This window comes from Microchirus variegatus, assembly GCF_963457635.1.
Source record: "Microchirus variegatus genome assembly, chromosome: 5".
Lineage (NCBI taxonomy): Eukaryota > Metazoa > Chordata > Actinopteri > Pleuronectiformes > Soleidae > Microchirus > Microchirus variegatus.
The window spans coordinates 20,623,722-20,640,735 of NC_139806.1; the positions used below are offsets into that span (position 1 = coordinate 20,623,722).

Sequence of the window (17,014 nt, forward strand, 5' to 3'; positions counted from 1 at the left end):
GTCATCCATGTCGACACACGGTACTGTAAACAAGCACAATTCCTCAATACTCAGGTTACAGCTTTCACATTAAGACTTCACATCAAAATTCATCATTAGATTCTATAAAACACCACTGCATCATGGGATGGGGAAAACAAACAAACATCTAAACTTCTAAAAAGGAATGATACAGTTTGTTTAAAATGTCCCAACACTAAATATCATCCTCATCCTATTCTAATAGTATATATTATTGTTTGTGATAGTACACAACCCTGTTCAAGGCACAATAAATGATCAGCTCCAGTCAACAATATCTCTATGACATGTTGACACCGAGGTGATACAAGCGAACAAGGTTGTAGCATGTATTGGTTTTGAACCGCCCATTTTTTTCCCAGTCCCTTGTAACATCATCTGAATGGTTGACAAACTAAAATAAAAAAAGATCTCATTATTATCATTATTATCCAGTCATTCTACAGCAGTAAGTACAACATACCCCAGGTGAATAAATGAGTCCTGTGCGTTCTATTTACAGTTAAAGGTCTGCCCATTCTCTCACACAGACACAGACACAGACACACAGACACAGACACAGACACAGACACAGACACAGACACACAGACACAGACACAGACACACACACACACACACACACACACACACACACACACACACACACACACACACACACACACACACACACACACACACACACACACACACACACACACACACACACACACACACACACACACACACACACACACACACACACACACACACACACACACACACACACACACACAGACACACAGACACACAAAATTAACTGGAATGCTACTGTTATCAGCCTATTCTGTTACTTTTATGTAGAGAGAAGGTACACACTTGCAGTTTAGTCTGGAGTTTCATTTTTTTTTTTTACTATTAATGGGGAGTAACATGGCTGGAAAAGACCAGTCCAGACCAGTCACAGATATTTGAACCGTGACTAAAATGTAATATGGCAGAGGAAAACCCATTGAGCAACACATGTGGAAATATACAAATGCAGGGAGCAACATAGTTTTGTTTTGACTCTGTTCATCTGCAGTGAACTAAATCAGAAATAAAACCACGATTGAAGCTTCAACTAAGGTTGTTTCATCCACACCCACTGAGGGTAGCATTTCTTTTTAGCATATGGGACGGGAATAAATATAAGTAAAAGCCAGTATTTTTTTAACATAAAAGACACCATTTAATTTCAGACTAAAAACTAAATCATAATAAAACTAAATCGAGATTGTTTAGGTTCACAGAAAACACATGTTATTGCTTGGTGAAAATGCTACAGCTAACTGTGCTGCTTTACAATAATTGTTAATAGCAGGTATTATGGGGGCAATTGTGTAAAAGTCAATAAATGATTTATAATTTTAAATCCCTCTAAAAGAAAGACCAAATAATGACAACTCTATGTTACATAGTTTTCTTATCTGGTATATATTTAAAAAAAAGAAGAAGAAAGAAAGAAAGAAAAGAACTAATTTAACCCTTAAAAGATTTTCCCAAAGTCGCTCCTCGGTAAATAGATGTCGAGGGTGTTGTCCGTCTTACTTCAGAATGTCATGCTTGTCCTGTCGTGTGACGAGGAAGGTCTCAAGTCTTCAGCAGGCGTCACTTAGTATGAAGCTTTAAAAAAAAGGCTTCAGGCACTCTTATTCCAAGGTTACTCCTGAGTTACATCCATGTAAAAGTAGTGGCAAATAATGATGAGTGTGTCAGTAATCACAGAAACTGCTTGTGCTCACACCCACTTAGTCCCTTCCAAACAAGAGTTAGGTCAGTGTTCATTGTCCAAGCCTGCTAATAGTTGAGGAGGCGCTCCCTTTCTGTACCAACATATCGCTGACGAGCAGCGGACACCTTTGCTTTGTTCACCGAAGGACCTGCGAATGAAAATTACATTAGATTTACGCTCAAACTGTGTATTAGGGCTGGGGATCGCCGCTGGTTCCTTTAATCCATTTGCTTCCGATTCAAGAGGTCACAACTCAATTCGATTCGGATTAATTTTGAGAGATTTCAGCTTTCATACCAGTTTGACCAGTTTGGCTTGGTTATGTTTTCAAAATTTCTGCAGATCTAATGGTACAACTTTTATGAAAAATGTGGATATTCCTAATCCGGTGCATCACTGAAATTATTAATTGTTTTTATTATTATTATTATTATTATTATTATTATTATTATATTATTTGGCTGCTTTTTTCCATTACTATTTTTAAGCATGTTTAACATAGAGTGTCATAAACTTTTTTCAGCACAAACTAGGCAATCTAATGAAAAAAATGTAAACATTTTCACTAACTATATAAACACACCTGAGCAAAAAGTACTCAAAATGTGTACAAGTCGGAATTTGTGAAATTTGGAAATACACCACAGTTCAAAGTTCACTTGACTCGTTTTTATGAACAATAAGAAAAACTTTTTTTGTGACTTCTGCACAATTATTACTGCTTTAGATCAAGACTAAAAACGCAATTTAAAATGAATCGTAACTTTGACTCAACAACACATAAGAACATGAAAAAATATGCTTTTTTCTTTTCTTTTTTTTTTTTAAATTAAGCCTGAATATGTGACCTATAAACACACACCCAGGAAGTCCATATAAAGAGTTGTGTATTATTCCTGCACTCTTGGGTCATCAGAAGAAGAAGACATGAAGTCAATGTCATGTTGTTTTGTGACAGTTTATGTCAAATGTAAAGACAATTATGTCACTTTAATGAGCGTTTTTGATTCATCAAGATTCATTTTGCGTTGTAATTTTTTTGTTGTGAACTACATTGTTCCATATCAAAAGCAAACGCTTTCATTTTCTAAGAATATTGTGATATAATTTTGGGCTCATATCACCCACTAAACAGTTGGTGTTTCCCACACAGTTGAGATTTTGTTTTTTTCACCCCACTGCCCCCTCCTGAGCAGATTTGAAGCTCATGTGACCCCCGGGTCATTTTGGGATTGACCTCCATGTTTTGAGATGACAATGAAGCAAATAAATGTGGAGTTTTTTGTGGTTCAACACCATTTATGTCAAAGAAACAGACAAACTCAGCTGTCAGCTTAGCTGTACAGCTCATGGTCAAATAAGACTTCATGGCGATATTCTTGCGACATTTGTGCAGAGGATCCAGAAAACGGTAAATATTAAAAGATCCCTCTAAGGATTTTATGAATCGATATAAAACTTTTCAAAAAAGACTGATATAAATTGGAAAATATACTCTTTTTTTACCCAGCCGTATTGGATGTCTTTTGTTTGTTTTAAGTGCATGGCCTTACTCACCTATATAGCTGAGCAGCACAGGGAGGAAGATGAGGCCGTGTGTGGCCCCCAGAAGCACGATGGCCAAGAACATCCTGAAGTAGAAGACCTGGAAGATCTGTGACTTGGACAGTGCTAAGATTAAGATGCCTCCAAACTTTGTTAAAGTGATCCCGCTGAATACCTGTTAACAAAAAGAAAAAGAAAGAGAGAGAAGGTGTCATTACAGGTCATGGAATGTGAGGCGGACTAAAGTTAGAAGTCAGGAGAAAACTTGGAAATTCTAACAGATTTCAACATCTGTAGTTGTCCTGTCATTTAAACTGTATTATCATTAATGTTAACAACCGTTATCAACCAATTTCCTAATTGCATCTAGGGCTGCAACAACTAATCAAACTATTTATTAATTGATTACTACATTTTCAGCTCCTTAAATGTGAATATTAGTTATGCTTTCTTTGCTCCTTATAACAAAGAATCTATTAAAACAGAATTATTTTGGTTTGTGGACAAAGTAAGACATTTGAGAACATCATCATTGTGAGGTTTGTGAAAAACAACCAATAGTGTTCTTACTAAATAATATATTGATCCATTCTTAGAAGCTTACACTGATATTCACATCAACATACATTAACTGCCATTATTTATTTTTTACTTTATATCGAAAACAATTCCAAGACTTACAGAACTGCCCATGTGAGCAAGAGCCTCTTCAGCTCGCTCCACTCGGTTCTCCCTCACACTGATGGAAAACGCTCGCACAATGTGACTGCAGAACTCAACTGAGATGCCACAGCTCTGCAACAGTGGACAGAACAAGCACAATCAGCACCACAAACATGGAAATGTTGGAGTCAAAGGTCATCAGAAGCCTTTGTTGTCCTTTCCTAAATATTTATGAGAGGGATTAAAGAAAAACTTGCCAACATATCTAGAGCATAGACCCATAACCCTCGATTTCCACTAGACGCGGAACGGCAGCGGCGCGGTCGCCATTGTAAATCGCTTCCATTCTAATCAATGAGAGCATTTCCACCAGATGCGATGCGGAGTGTCTCAGCGCGGCTTGCCGCGCCGCAGCGCTATCGATAGGAATCAGTTCTATTTTTTCCGTTGCCGCTACTGAACCTCGTAAATTTCAACGAAGCAGATCGCACAAGACAGGAAGTCCGACACAGAATCAAAGTAAAACACTTCCGCCCCCCTTTCAAAATAAAACACAATATGCAGGTCATATAGCCTGTCACAACTTCACATCAACATTACGTCATGACCGGTGCTACCCGGTCAACAGTCAATTGATCAGAGCGTCCCGGAGAGTCATAATGTACGACGAGAGACTGAATGTTGTAGTGGAGAAACATAAAATCATTTATGACACCAGATCAACAGTTCTTCCACGTCAGAGAATGAAAAGAAGCTGGGTTGTTGTTGTTTCCTTTATACACACAGTCTATCGCTGGATCTCGCGAACTCGCATCCGTTCAAGATTATCGCGCAATCTTCCGTGAATACCGCTGGCTCCCAAGGCACCGCGCCGCTGCCGTAACGCGCCCGGTGGGGATTGACGCCGGGCAGAGGACGAAGCAGAACCGCGCCACTGCCGTTCCGCGGCCGTTCCACGTCCAGTGGAAATCCGGGGTAAGTTAGGCAAGGTCAAAGGGTAGAATGTAAACACCCCGAGTTTTACTAAATGCTAAAAAAAAGTCACAGATAAAAAGATATGGTCTTGTATCTAAAACTAATAAAGAAATTAAAAAAATAAACATACTTTTCCACCAATTCGTCAAACCGCCTGTTTTCCATTAAATTCAACTGTAATTGTGACAGTGTCAAATGCAAGTTTCTTACCATGACCAGGTTCACCAGGGAAACCGCATTGAGGCTGATGTCCCACAGCCACATGACGCCGAACATGTTGACCAGTATCATGACAATGGTGAGACTGACGATTGCCGCCGAACACAGCTCAAAGCCCAGCAGGATTGTCGACACCACAAATATGGCGGCTATTGACACGCTCAAGTTCAGAGCAGTGTCGTACGTGATGGTGAGGTACTGCTCGTAGAATACATAGAAGACGCTGAAAAGACGGGAGCATATGAGTTACTGTGGGGCGAACATTGTCCAACTGCTTCTTGTGACTCATTTATTTCCTTTATTCACTTTAAGGTACCGACAAAACTTAATGTTGCATCATTATCAAGTATATAACAATTAAGGGTGTTTTTATTATTATTATTATTATTGTTCCATGAGAGTTGCAGCAGAAATGCTGTGATAAAGGATACAACAGGGAGTTCAGTCGGTGCTTAAGGTCAAATTTATGTTTTTTTGTAGCATGCTTATCTATGACCTACTTTTCTCTGTTTGATTTCCTTGAACTTTGAGCTCAAAAGAAGCAAAACCTTGGAGCTAACTTTAGAAAATGATACACAGAAAACCATAAAACACATCATTATTGTTGTGAAAATGACTTGTGGCAGGACGTACCTGTAGGCAAAAACCTTGTGTCCCATGGACTCGGTGATATTTTCAGCCAGTTTTCGGGCCATTTGCAGTGCATGTATGTAATCTGGGGATTCCTTCAGGATGGTGTGGAAAGTCATAAAGTAAGTCGCTCCCACCCTGTTGTTGTTGGGATCCAGGTCTACTGCTGTGGCGTATGCCGCATGGCCACTAGGGGGAGCATAAGACATTGTGAAACAGAAAAAAGAAAGATAAGTATACACGTCTTGTAAAGTGGTAAAGGTTCAAAATAAGGCACCTAGTGATACCTTGTGTTATTATGAGAGCTGCTAAATTACCCTTTTCCACATTTGATGTTGGGATTATCTGACAGGAACATGGGTAGGAACTGCATGAAGTCTTCCCCTACAGGCCTCTGCTTTCCAGATGGAGTCATGGGCCGACAGTGCACACAGGATGGGTCCACCACTGGGGAAAAAAAACAAAAACATAATCACATTTATTCACCAACTTGAATGAAAAGCAATTAATAAATGAGTCTGTTCAGCAATATCAGCATTTGTTGCATACTTAAACACGGCAATTACGATTGTAATTACATGTTTAATTGTATTGTAGGGCTGTAAGAATTAAATGATTAGTAACTACAATCTATTTTGCTAATCTATTTGTTGTTCTTAAATGAAAACAGGTTTGATGATCATAGCTTTCTTGCTTCTCTTTGAAATTAAACTAAATAGCATTACTATGTGGACACAACAATACAAGTAGTCATCAGTTTGAGGTTTGAAAAAGTGATTAAGTCATTGAAACAATAAATCAGATCTATAATGAAAATAATAGTTTATCGCAGCCCTATTGTGTTGACATATCTGCTCTTATCTGTTGGAATTTGCTCTAAAATGCAATTTTCCACTGCTTTTTAACTATGAAGGAAAATGTGTCTGGTGAGCCAAGGTTTCAGAGCATGTTGACACTGGTTTAAAATATTACCCGAGGCGTTGCAAAAAGCCCCAGTGCTGTTGTAGTATCGACAGCAACTGGACCGAGGCTTCACCCAGTCAAAGTAGTCATCCAGCCAGGAGGATGGCGTGTAGGCAATGGCTGAGCTGGAATGTGAAAAATTGAAGCAATCACATAATTAGATCAGGAAAAACTTTTGACTGCATTTTTATGATCTAAATTCCCAACACTTAATGTATCACATTTTCTATGTTGACTTGTGCAAATAAACAATCACTGAACTAATTTGATTATAAGTTGTGACTTACTAGTTACTGATGAGTGAGGCTTCAAAGACCTGCTGCACCAGGGAGTTGTTGTTGCATCCAACTCCTCCACATACAACATTCTGGTCATCCGGGTTACTGTAGTTCAGACCGTCCTCCACCACAAAGTACACCGGGGCTCCAGTGTGGAGATACTCGCTTAAATTCCCAAAGTAATCCAGCACGTATGAGTCCTTGATGGAGAGACATACGTTAAAGTTGACCACCACAAGTAGAGGCATGCAAGTCAGGGATATTATGCATAGTAGACGTTTGTGAATATATTATAAGGGATTAAATAATCAAGCTACTAACCCATTATTTGGTAAAAAATGAAAAGATCCAAGTAGTTTCTACTAGAAATCCATGAACACAAAGTTATTATATGAACTGCGGACTTACATCAGGCATGGATAATTTCTGGTCCAGTCCAATCTCTACTTTGTTTATTACAGCAATACTGAAGGAGAACATTCCGACAAACACTGCCATCTAATGAAAGAAAGATTAAATGTCATCATCATGATTCTCATATTGACAACAATTTATTGTATTTACAGAAATATATGATTGCAGATAAATCCATTGACATGTAAGAAAACAAACAAAAGGGTGCATTGTTTGGGTAGAGAGAAGATGCGCATGACTGACCCAAGTGTTGCCGAGGTACTTACTATGATCGGTCGAACCCACTCTTTGAGGATGAATGGGGCATAGATTTTCTTGAAAAAACGGAAAAGGCAGCCCTCGGTCTTTGTTTCTTGACTTTCAGGAAGCTTCACACAGCAGATGATGTCAAGTCGATTTGCCTTTTAAACAGAGAAGACCATAATATGTCTGTGACGTTTTGGAAGATCAAATCATGAACAACTAAAGTCAACAACTTTTAACTTCAAACAGTCATTAGCTATGATTACATGGACACAAGTCATCAGAATAAAAGCCTGATCAAAATAAAAATATGTCATGTAAAGATACCAATCTGAAAATGTATACAATACAGCCATTTGGAAAACAATTCCATTCCGAATGGTATGTGCCGATTGTCATTCAGATCAGTGTTCATATTAACAGTTAATCCGATCATGACTTCCTGTTTTGGTGCCATCACGTGTCTGATCCACGTACATGTGACGCATTTCCATTTTGTTATAGCATGAAAGCCTTCTCATGTTTATCTCACAGCCCCTCCTCCTCTCATAACACCCCACAGTATCATAATGAAAAGGTCATCACTATTTCCCCTCCGACTCACCTCCTGTCTTCTGGCATCCAAGCCGAGCAAGCTGACAAAGCAGCTGATCTGCAACAGGAAATCAATAAAAACAGCCAAGCCAGCAAACATAGAGAAAGTCCTCACTGCAGGCATAGTGGACAAGGCTCCTGTGGAAGGAAAGTCAACAGTTCTATCAGCATGTGACGAACCATGAGGCAACTGCATAAACAATCACACAAAAGCAGTTTTCAAAAGAGAAGTTGAAAAGAAGTTGAAAATCTCTTTTGCATTGTCTGTGTACATTTTTTGGGAGTGAAATGCATAGGTGATGTATTGATGTATTTTACCTAGGAAAAAGGCCACCGTCTCAGAGAAGGAGGAGAGGAACATGCTGGGGGCAACGTCGCCAAGAATACGTCCAATCTGCTTGTCAAGATCCTCATGAGGCAAACGCTCATCCCTCTGTTGGCAAGTGACAGTGTAAATCATGTGTTGCATGTTAACTCAAATTCTTTTTACAGTTTTAAGATCCAGTGAGTAAGAATTTATGACACCTGATGGTGAGACTGACTATTTCTAAGAGCATCAAGGAACAATGTTGGCCTTCACATACCACAGAGGATGTTCTATTATGTAGAAAGCGTGTGCCTTAAAAAGCCTGAAATGGTTTCTATTGATTATTTTGTTTATATTCTTTAATATTCTGTCTATTTTATGTATTTTTGCGATGTACAGCACTTTGGTCAAGACTGTTGTTTTTAAATGTGCTATAGAAATACATTTGGATTGGAAAAGCAAACTGCACACTCTGCTGACTTGTCTGGTCAGGCTGTTGTAGAAACATGGAGGTGCAAGTTGGAAGCCACCTTAAAGCAATGTCCTTGTCTAAAGTACATATAAAATGCTTATTCTAAGCCTATGAAAACCATACCATTTTTATTTTAAAGCAATAATACACTTGTGCAAATATTCTGAATGGAAGTACATTCAGTTTCTGCCAAAATGCACTCTAAAATGTTCCACACTGGAGAAGGAAGGTTACCTGGTATGTCTGCACTATGATAAAGATGTTATCCACTCCGACGGCCAGCACCAGGAATGGAATGACCTCAATCACAATGAGGGTAAGAGGGACACCAGCATAGCTGAAGAGCCCCAGTGAGGCAGTCACAGAGCTGAGCACAATCAGGATACCGGCTATGCCCAGAGAAATCTTTGAGTCCACCTAAGGGAGCCAACATTTAGAAGATGAGTCATGTTCTCCACTCAGCTGCTCCCTTTTAGCAAGAAGTTGTTGAGCGTGTTGCACTAGTTTTGTAAAACTGAACGGTCTTACTACACAGGCAGGAAAGATAAGTGACATGGCATGAGTACAACTATCCCAGGAATGAATTGCGACACTGAGCTCTGAAAGTATTTAATGAACTCAGACAAGAAAGCCAACTCAAGGCTTAGTTCCTTACCAACACTCTCCTGAAGCTGTGGATGTGACCAAGGGCCAGGGAGATGTATATGAACATAATGGCATAGCTGATTAGGATGGTGCTGATGTCACTGTTGCTCTCTCTGTCAATTTCATCTTCGACACTTCTCTCTGCACTAAACGCTATGGTCAGGTTGGGATTTGAGAAGTTTTTCACGAACTCAATAAACCTGAAATGCAGACAAAAAAAAAACACTTACATTTGTTAATATAAACAAATAAAATCTACACTAGATAACTTTTTCTTAAGGTCATCATTTTAGAAACTGGTTGATGCCTCACTCTTTTTCCCAAGCCAGGGCTTTCCCCAACTTCTCCTTGTCATGCAGGTAGTTATTGAGCGGAAAGGTTATCACTAGAGCAGTGGCATTGTTGTAGTTGGTGTCTGTGGTGTGAGAGGAAAAAAAAAACAAAGCATATGTTTACACATTTACTTGTTCCCATCTGTAAAACTACTGCATGTTATTAACACTTTTGTGCAGATGCTTTAGACCAAGCCACAACAATGTAATTCCCCAATTTCAACAATGTAATTCCCCAACTGTGTAACAGATTAAGGCCCTGTGATGGACTGGAGAACTGTCCAGGGTCAACCCAATACCACCCTACGTCAGCTGAGATAGGCACAGCACCCCCCGTGACCCTCCGGTGGAGGATAAAGTGGTAGATAATGGATGGCTGTAATGAATTAAAGTCAGAGAATTACAGTGTACATGCACTGTAATGTACCTGTGCAAATGGCAAATAAAGTATTTTCTACCCTGTTCGGCTCCTATGAAGAAGTACCAACAACATGGATTAGTTTAAGAGTAACTAAATCCTTAAACCACTTATTTCATGAGTTCAGCACGCGCAAGAGAGGAAGTAGGAAAATAAACTTCCAGGTTTATTCTTCAGAATAAAATTGGAAATACCACTGCAAGCTGCCGCTGCTGCAATTTGTGGTTGCGGTCACTCGATGATCACGACCCCAGCGGTGCTCACTCACCCCTCCTTCCCCTGATAACTCCCTGCCCGCTTTTAGAAGATTTTCAAAGTCAGGCATTGAGCGGAGTCGGCTTCAAAACCAGGTGGAGTTCCTCTTTAAATTTGTGTTGCTGGTTTTTATTGACACTTTTAAAGGCTGTGCACAGTAAAAAAAAATAATCCTAAACATGCGTTTCATGATTCACTAAACTCTTCGTTGTTGTTCTTGCTTTTCTTTTTTTCTGATTTTTTGTCCTATCCTTTTCTGTTTTCTCTCTGTAATTATGTAATTATTATGTTACTATTGTTTTAATGATTTTACTATGTTGTTGACATTAACCTGCCGAAGGGACTAAAGGTGGAAATTAGCTGTTAGGCTGTAATCTTGCATATTTTCATGTACTGTATATGTTTATTAATATGTATTGTCCCTGTTTTAAATAAAATAAACTCAAATTATTTATACAGTGGTATGCAAAAGTCTGGGCACCCCTGTAAATTTTCATGATTTTCCTTTATAAATCATTGGTTGTTGGGATAAGAAATTCTTCAGTTAAATATATCATATAGGAGACAAACAGTGTGATATTTGAGAAGTGAAATAAATGATTTACAGAAAGTGTGCAATTATTTAATAAAAATTAGGCATGTGAATAAGTTTAGGCACCACAAAGCTTCCAATTAGGGTCTGAATTCTGGCAGAAGGTATTTTGGACTATTCTTCTTTACAAAACATCTCCAGTTCAGTCAGGTTTGATGGTTTTCGAGCATGGACAGTGGCGGGTGCAGAGAAAAGGCTTTTTCTGCATTACTCTTCCATACAGCATCTCCTTGTGTAAAGTGCCCTGAATAGTTGAACGATGCACAGTGACACCATCTGCAGCAAGATGATGTTGTAGGTCTTTGGAGCTGGTCTGTTGGTTGACTGTGACTGTTCTCATCATCCTTCACCTCTGCTTATCTGAGATTTTTCTTGGTCTGCCACTTCGGGCCTTAACTAGAACTGTGCCTGTGGTCTTCCAATTTCTCACAATGTTCCTCACAGTTGAAACTGAGAGTTTCAATAATTAGTGCTAAAGGTATTGAAATCAATAAAATGACAAGGGTGTCTAAATTTATGTACATGCCTAATTTTGTTAAAATCATTATTGCACACTTCCTGTAAATCATATAAACTTTATTTCACTTTTCAAATATCACTGTGTTTGTCTCCAATATGATAACTGAATTTTTTTATCCAAACAACCAATGATTTATAAAGGAAAATCATGAAAATGTACAAGGGGTGCCCAAACGTTTGCATACCACTGTACAATATTAAGGGATTTTTGAACGTATCGAGTTTCCTTCACTTTTTATTTTTCAATTTAGACCAGTAGAACACTGATTAGGACCAGTACCAATAAAAATGAAAAACAGTTGTAATCTGACAGTTGCACAATAAAGCCTCAGTATAAAACATGCAGGGCTAATTATAGTGATTATAAATACACAAATGACCATTGCAACTGCATCAACAATGCTCATTCAGCAAAAAGATGTTATGGACACAACTTTGACCAACCTTCATTGACCAAAAGACTGCAGATTTTCTTAAAAGATATAGAGAATTGAGCATTGTAAACAGAGAACTACCACATATTTTACTTCTGCACATCAACAAATATGAAGTATTAAGTCAGCTCACCATCATAACCTCCAAGGGCAAGCCATGGGAAGACTGGGCCGCCAAACGTGCCTAAACAAGGGTCATGGAGAAGAGTGGTGTCGTTGAGGGATGCTGGTGCACTGGAGAAAAAGAAAAATTTGTAAAAAAGCTGCTCTAGCCAATCAACAACAATGGTATGATAACAGGAACTAAACTACTGCAGTGCTATTTTAGGAATTTTGACAATTCTTCTAAGAAAATGTAAATGCCCACATCTGTAGAAAGCAGATTCTCATGAGCTGCAGGTGTTAAAGCTCCCATAGAGTGGTCCTAAGGCACATATACTGTATGTGAGTTATGGAGGTCTACCTACATACATTAACTTGTTTTTATGGTCAAAAACCTCCTAGTTGCTGCAAATGAGCCGATAGAAATCTCTCCTCACTGAAGCTGAAGCGAAAAAAATAAATAAAAAATAAAAAAAATCACCTGACACAGTAGAGGAAGTGACTATGATAGTCAGCATAGACATAGAATTCATCTTCACTTCTATGGTTCAACACATCGTGGCTGTTCTGAAAGTAGTTGAGGACACTCAGGATGGTGCAGTTGTCATTGTAGGGAGCCAGTGGAGACAAGCAGATGTCCTTCAGGGTGACCTTTTGTCCCTCGTATGTAGCCACAAGTGCTTCAATGTCAAGCTGCAAATCTAGCACCTGGTGGGTTCATGGTTGAGTGGAAAAAGAAATTGTAAAAAAGAGAAGCGCCAACAAATTGAACAAATCAAGGTTTCAGAAATGCAACATCATTAATGTCAGGTATTTCGATCGTTCCTGAAACCTGAGGTCCGCATTTGCTTTTCTTTTTTTGCTTTTAAAATGAGCAACTGTTTTCTCCAGTGTAAAGTTTAACATTTTCCTGCTGTTATCTCTGGTCTGTTTGTTTTTTTTTTGTTAAGTTTTTATTAAGTAAATGTTCTATACAATAAAACTTCCTGGGCCTTGCCTAACCCACCTGATGCAGGATGTCGATGTCCAGTATGGCTGCGAAAGGGACGTCTGGCCCTCCAAAGTATGGGGAGTAGATGGATACGTTCGTGAGTGGAGTGGTTATAATGAGCTGTTCGGTCCTGAAGAAGGGTCCAAAATGGCTGTCAAAATAGTCCTTCTCTTGGCGAGCCTGGCTATTGGGAGAAGACCACAGCTCAACGGGGTCAGTGGTGATGCGCATGTAGACGAGTCCCTCGGAGGAGGCTAGCACAAATAACGCACTGCTCAGTATGACCAAAGAGGGATGACGCACGCAGAAGGAACCCCAAGAGCTGAACATTATCCGCAGAGCATTCTCGAATCGTTCACCAATGGTTTCACAACAAGAGGCGTTGACTAAAAAGAGAAGATTAGTTAGTTTGCGATGATAGTGCAATAATTAGACTTAAAAAAGAAAAATAATTTCTCCGATAACAGACACAATAAATTAATAAAACCTTAGATCAAGCATTGTTATACCTTGACCAGAATCATCACTGTTAAGAGACAGTGGTCGGCTGTTGTCCAGTATGGGGGCATACTCCGATACAATCGTCCTTTTCCTGGAAATAACCACACCAAGAAATTATTAATTTAAACTGTCAGTAACAGCAACAACAACAAATACTCGTCAATTTGGATGAGCGGCTGCAGACACAATGGAGGCAGAATACAACACAAGCAATAAATCCTGTATTTTTAAATTAAATTACCTGTAACACCACACAACCAGTACAGCTCCAACAAAGACAAGCAGAAAGCTCATGTAGGAGATAAACATGATGACAGTCATGGCATCGATGCCAAAGATTGTCCATGGTGGAGGCAGAGGGGGAGGTACAGGTTTAGGCCCACAGGCTTTTGAGCAATCCTGACAGGAGCAAGGACCCGAACCGTCCTCTAAGCCCTCGGTGCAAGCGTACGTCTGGTTGTTCATTGGGATGTAACCAGACACTGGGGCATCTAAAGCAATGTGACACAGAATAATTGGTGAGGCATTTGATCAATTATTTGAAAAAAACAAAAAAACAATTACTGTAGCCATTTACTGATTATCAATTGCACTGTCAGAAAAAAATCATAACATTTGAAGACTTTCGAGAGATTTATATAAAACATTTTAGTTTTGAGATTAATGAATTCAATTCCTATTAAAATTATTAATAAAAATATGAAAGAAAAACTAGAAAATTATTTACCCGAGAAAACTGGGACGATACTGAAGGGAGACTGTCCATTGTTGATATCGAACATGTACTGGATCCAGTTAGTAGCATTGCAGTCCTTTGCTTCCTTGCCACACAGCAGTGATAAGGCCTTCACGTTGCTAGATGGTGCTTGGACGTCCTGACAGGCATTGAACATGGCTGGAAAAGATTAGATGAATTAATAACACTCTGGATATGTAGGAAGTTAAACTCAGCATCCCATTTTTTTTTTTTATTATTATGACCATGAGTGAACCACTGAATTACACAATTGAGTGAATGACATCAGTTTAAAGAAGTTTATTCACCTGATTTGACATAGAAGCCTAATGTGGCCATTTCTATTGAGCATATTTAACACATAAAACACTTTTTGTGCACACCAGGACTCACCTTTAGCAAATCTTTGTCCAATATAGTACTGCACTTCCACTACACTGAGCTCTGTGCCATCCGGACTAAACTGTGTGGCATTCACAAACTGACTCTGGTGGGGGCTGCATGTCAGCTCACAGAAGAGGGTCATGAGGTTGAAGAAACAGGCAGGACACCTATGCACAGATGAAGTGAAAGTCAGAGCCGCATGACAACAAGGCAATAACAGTAAAGTAAAAATAAATAAAACCCATGATAAGAAAATGTGTCATCCTCCACAAGTTACAATGATGTGGCCTGTGAGCCAGTCTGTGTTTATGTCTCTACCTTACATTATTTGCTCCATGCAAAGCAAAGTCATGTAGCAACATTTCAGCAGCACATCAACTGTTTTGAAGGGGTAAATAGCCTACTCTTTTGTTCTCAATGCTTGACGTGCTTCATTTATTCTTACAGTTAATGTTACAAACGTAGTACATACCGAGACAGGAACTGAAGGGGCAGCTGGAGACTCCCTTTGAGAGTACGCAGCTGGTCGACATCACAGCAGAGGCTTCGGTCTCCATAGTCATAATCAGGACAAAGTTCCTGCATGCAAACACAAAGGGAATGATGCACGTTTTATAACACTGGAATACATAAGTATGATACAAATCACTGGTTTGTGGATCAAACATCACCATTATCAAGTCAAAATTATTAAGAAGTGTACCGTGAGAAGTTCATAGCCCTCAGGTTTCAGTGGGACAGGAGGACCAGTGTAGTTGCAGTTGTATTTATTTCCAGGCACTTGTTTAGAATCCCCACATTGACCATACCACACACAGTGATGGGCCTCGACCTGACAATGACACAAGAATAAACAGAGAATTTATTTTGAATTTTCTCTTTTCTTCTGGTTAACCTCATGTAGCTTTTAACTTAGAGGTCAGCTTCTGTTTTTTCACCAGTGAGAACACTTGCCAACTTGCCAAAAGGGTCCAAAAACACAGAGTTCCTCTAAAGGCTAACATGACGTGGTTTGTGACAAAGCTGTATCTTTGTACCTTGATATTTTAATGTTTTTATGGTTAAACACCTAGTCGGGTTCCTTGTCCAGTGCTTCTTTAAATGTATTAAAATAAAACATCACTTCTGCTTATTTGCAATCCAACATTTAAAGAGTGAGACCTTGCAAAGCAGACAAACACCCAGTTTAGTCATAACATACAATATTATCTTGAATAAATTGACGTCAAATAAAGAGTTCAGAAAAAGAAGAATTACTATTATGCTATTACTACACCTTAGCTACAACAAAGTTGAATTTTATGTTATTTCAAAGCTGATGTATTCCAAAAATAATAAAAACAAATGTTAAACCAATTATAGTCTATAGTCACTTCTGCAAAGGCTTCCATTATCCGTCAACTCAGCACCAAAGCAGCCACGTGCTCATTGTTGGAGGGGGGGGGGGGTGACTTAGGGAAGTTAATTCACTTACTCTACAAACTGTTCTGTTAGTACCTTGTGTCACACACTGTCCTACTTGCATCTTGTGAGACTGAGTTCAAGGGCAACATTCATACTCCTCAGTTAGAGCTCCATGCAGCTGCTGTGCGCTTACTTACCAAGTCAACTTGCAAGTAGGGCTGAGCAATAATTTCAATATATTGCAATTAAATTTTCTTGAAAATCAATACAAAAGGTTCTGTGACACTGATATCATGTTTATGCACTGTTCAAACATACTTTGAGACATAGTACATAATTGCTCTGAATGTTCTGCCTCAGATTTGTGAAATATGTTTCAGTGTTTTCCAAGTGTCGGTTGCTTTTTGTAACTGGTTTGTTTAACCTTATCTCACATTGTAACATGTTAATTGTCGATATCTATCAATTTGAAAATAAAAATTAAAAAAAATCATAAACATATCTACTTGCAAGACACAACTTTGGGCAAAACACTTGTTTTCATAGGGTTAAACCCAGAAACCTGTGCAAGCTTCGCTTGAAAGTGCTCCTGACCTCTAACCCCCACACCATAGTAAAGATGCAGGC

At 39.0% G+C, this 17,014-nt stretch overlaps 1 protein-coding gene across 1 annotated transcript; it reads right to left on the reverse strand.

Moving 5' to 3' along the window:
• Window positions 1-863: 863 nt before the first annotated feature.
• npc1 (Niemann-Pick disease, type C1) lies at window positions 864-16,508 on the reverse strand (the record flags this gene model as incomplete). Its single annotated transcript, XM_083889604.1, has 25 exons — window positions 864-1,919; window positions 3,329-3,491; window positions 3,998-4,111; window positions 5,165-5,396; window positions 5,807-5,992; window positions 6,121-6,250; window positions 6,776-6,891; window positions 7,054-7,244; window positions 7,453-7,542; window positions 7,725-7,859; window positions 8,306-8,433; window positions 8,614-8,728; window positions 9,309-9,491; window positions 9,730-9,919; window positions 10,032-10,134; window positions 12,403-12,503; window positions 12,853-13,079; window positions 13,378-13,748; window positions 13,872-13,954; window positions 14,105-14,354; window positions 14,591-14,758; window positions 14,993-15,150; window positions 15,456-15,562; window positions 15,687-15,815; window positions 16,503-16,508. The coding sequence occupies 25 exons, from the start codon at window positions 16,506-16,508 to the stop codon at window positions 1,837-1,839; spliced, it is 3,759 nt and encodes a 1,252-aa protein (XP_083745730.1). The 3' UTR covers window positions 864-1,836.
• Between the last annotated feature and the right edge of the window lie 506 nt (window positions 16,509-17,014).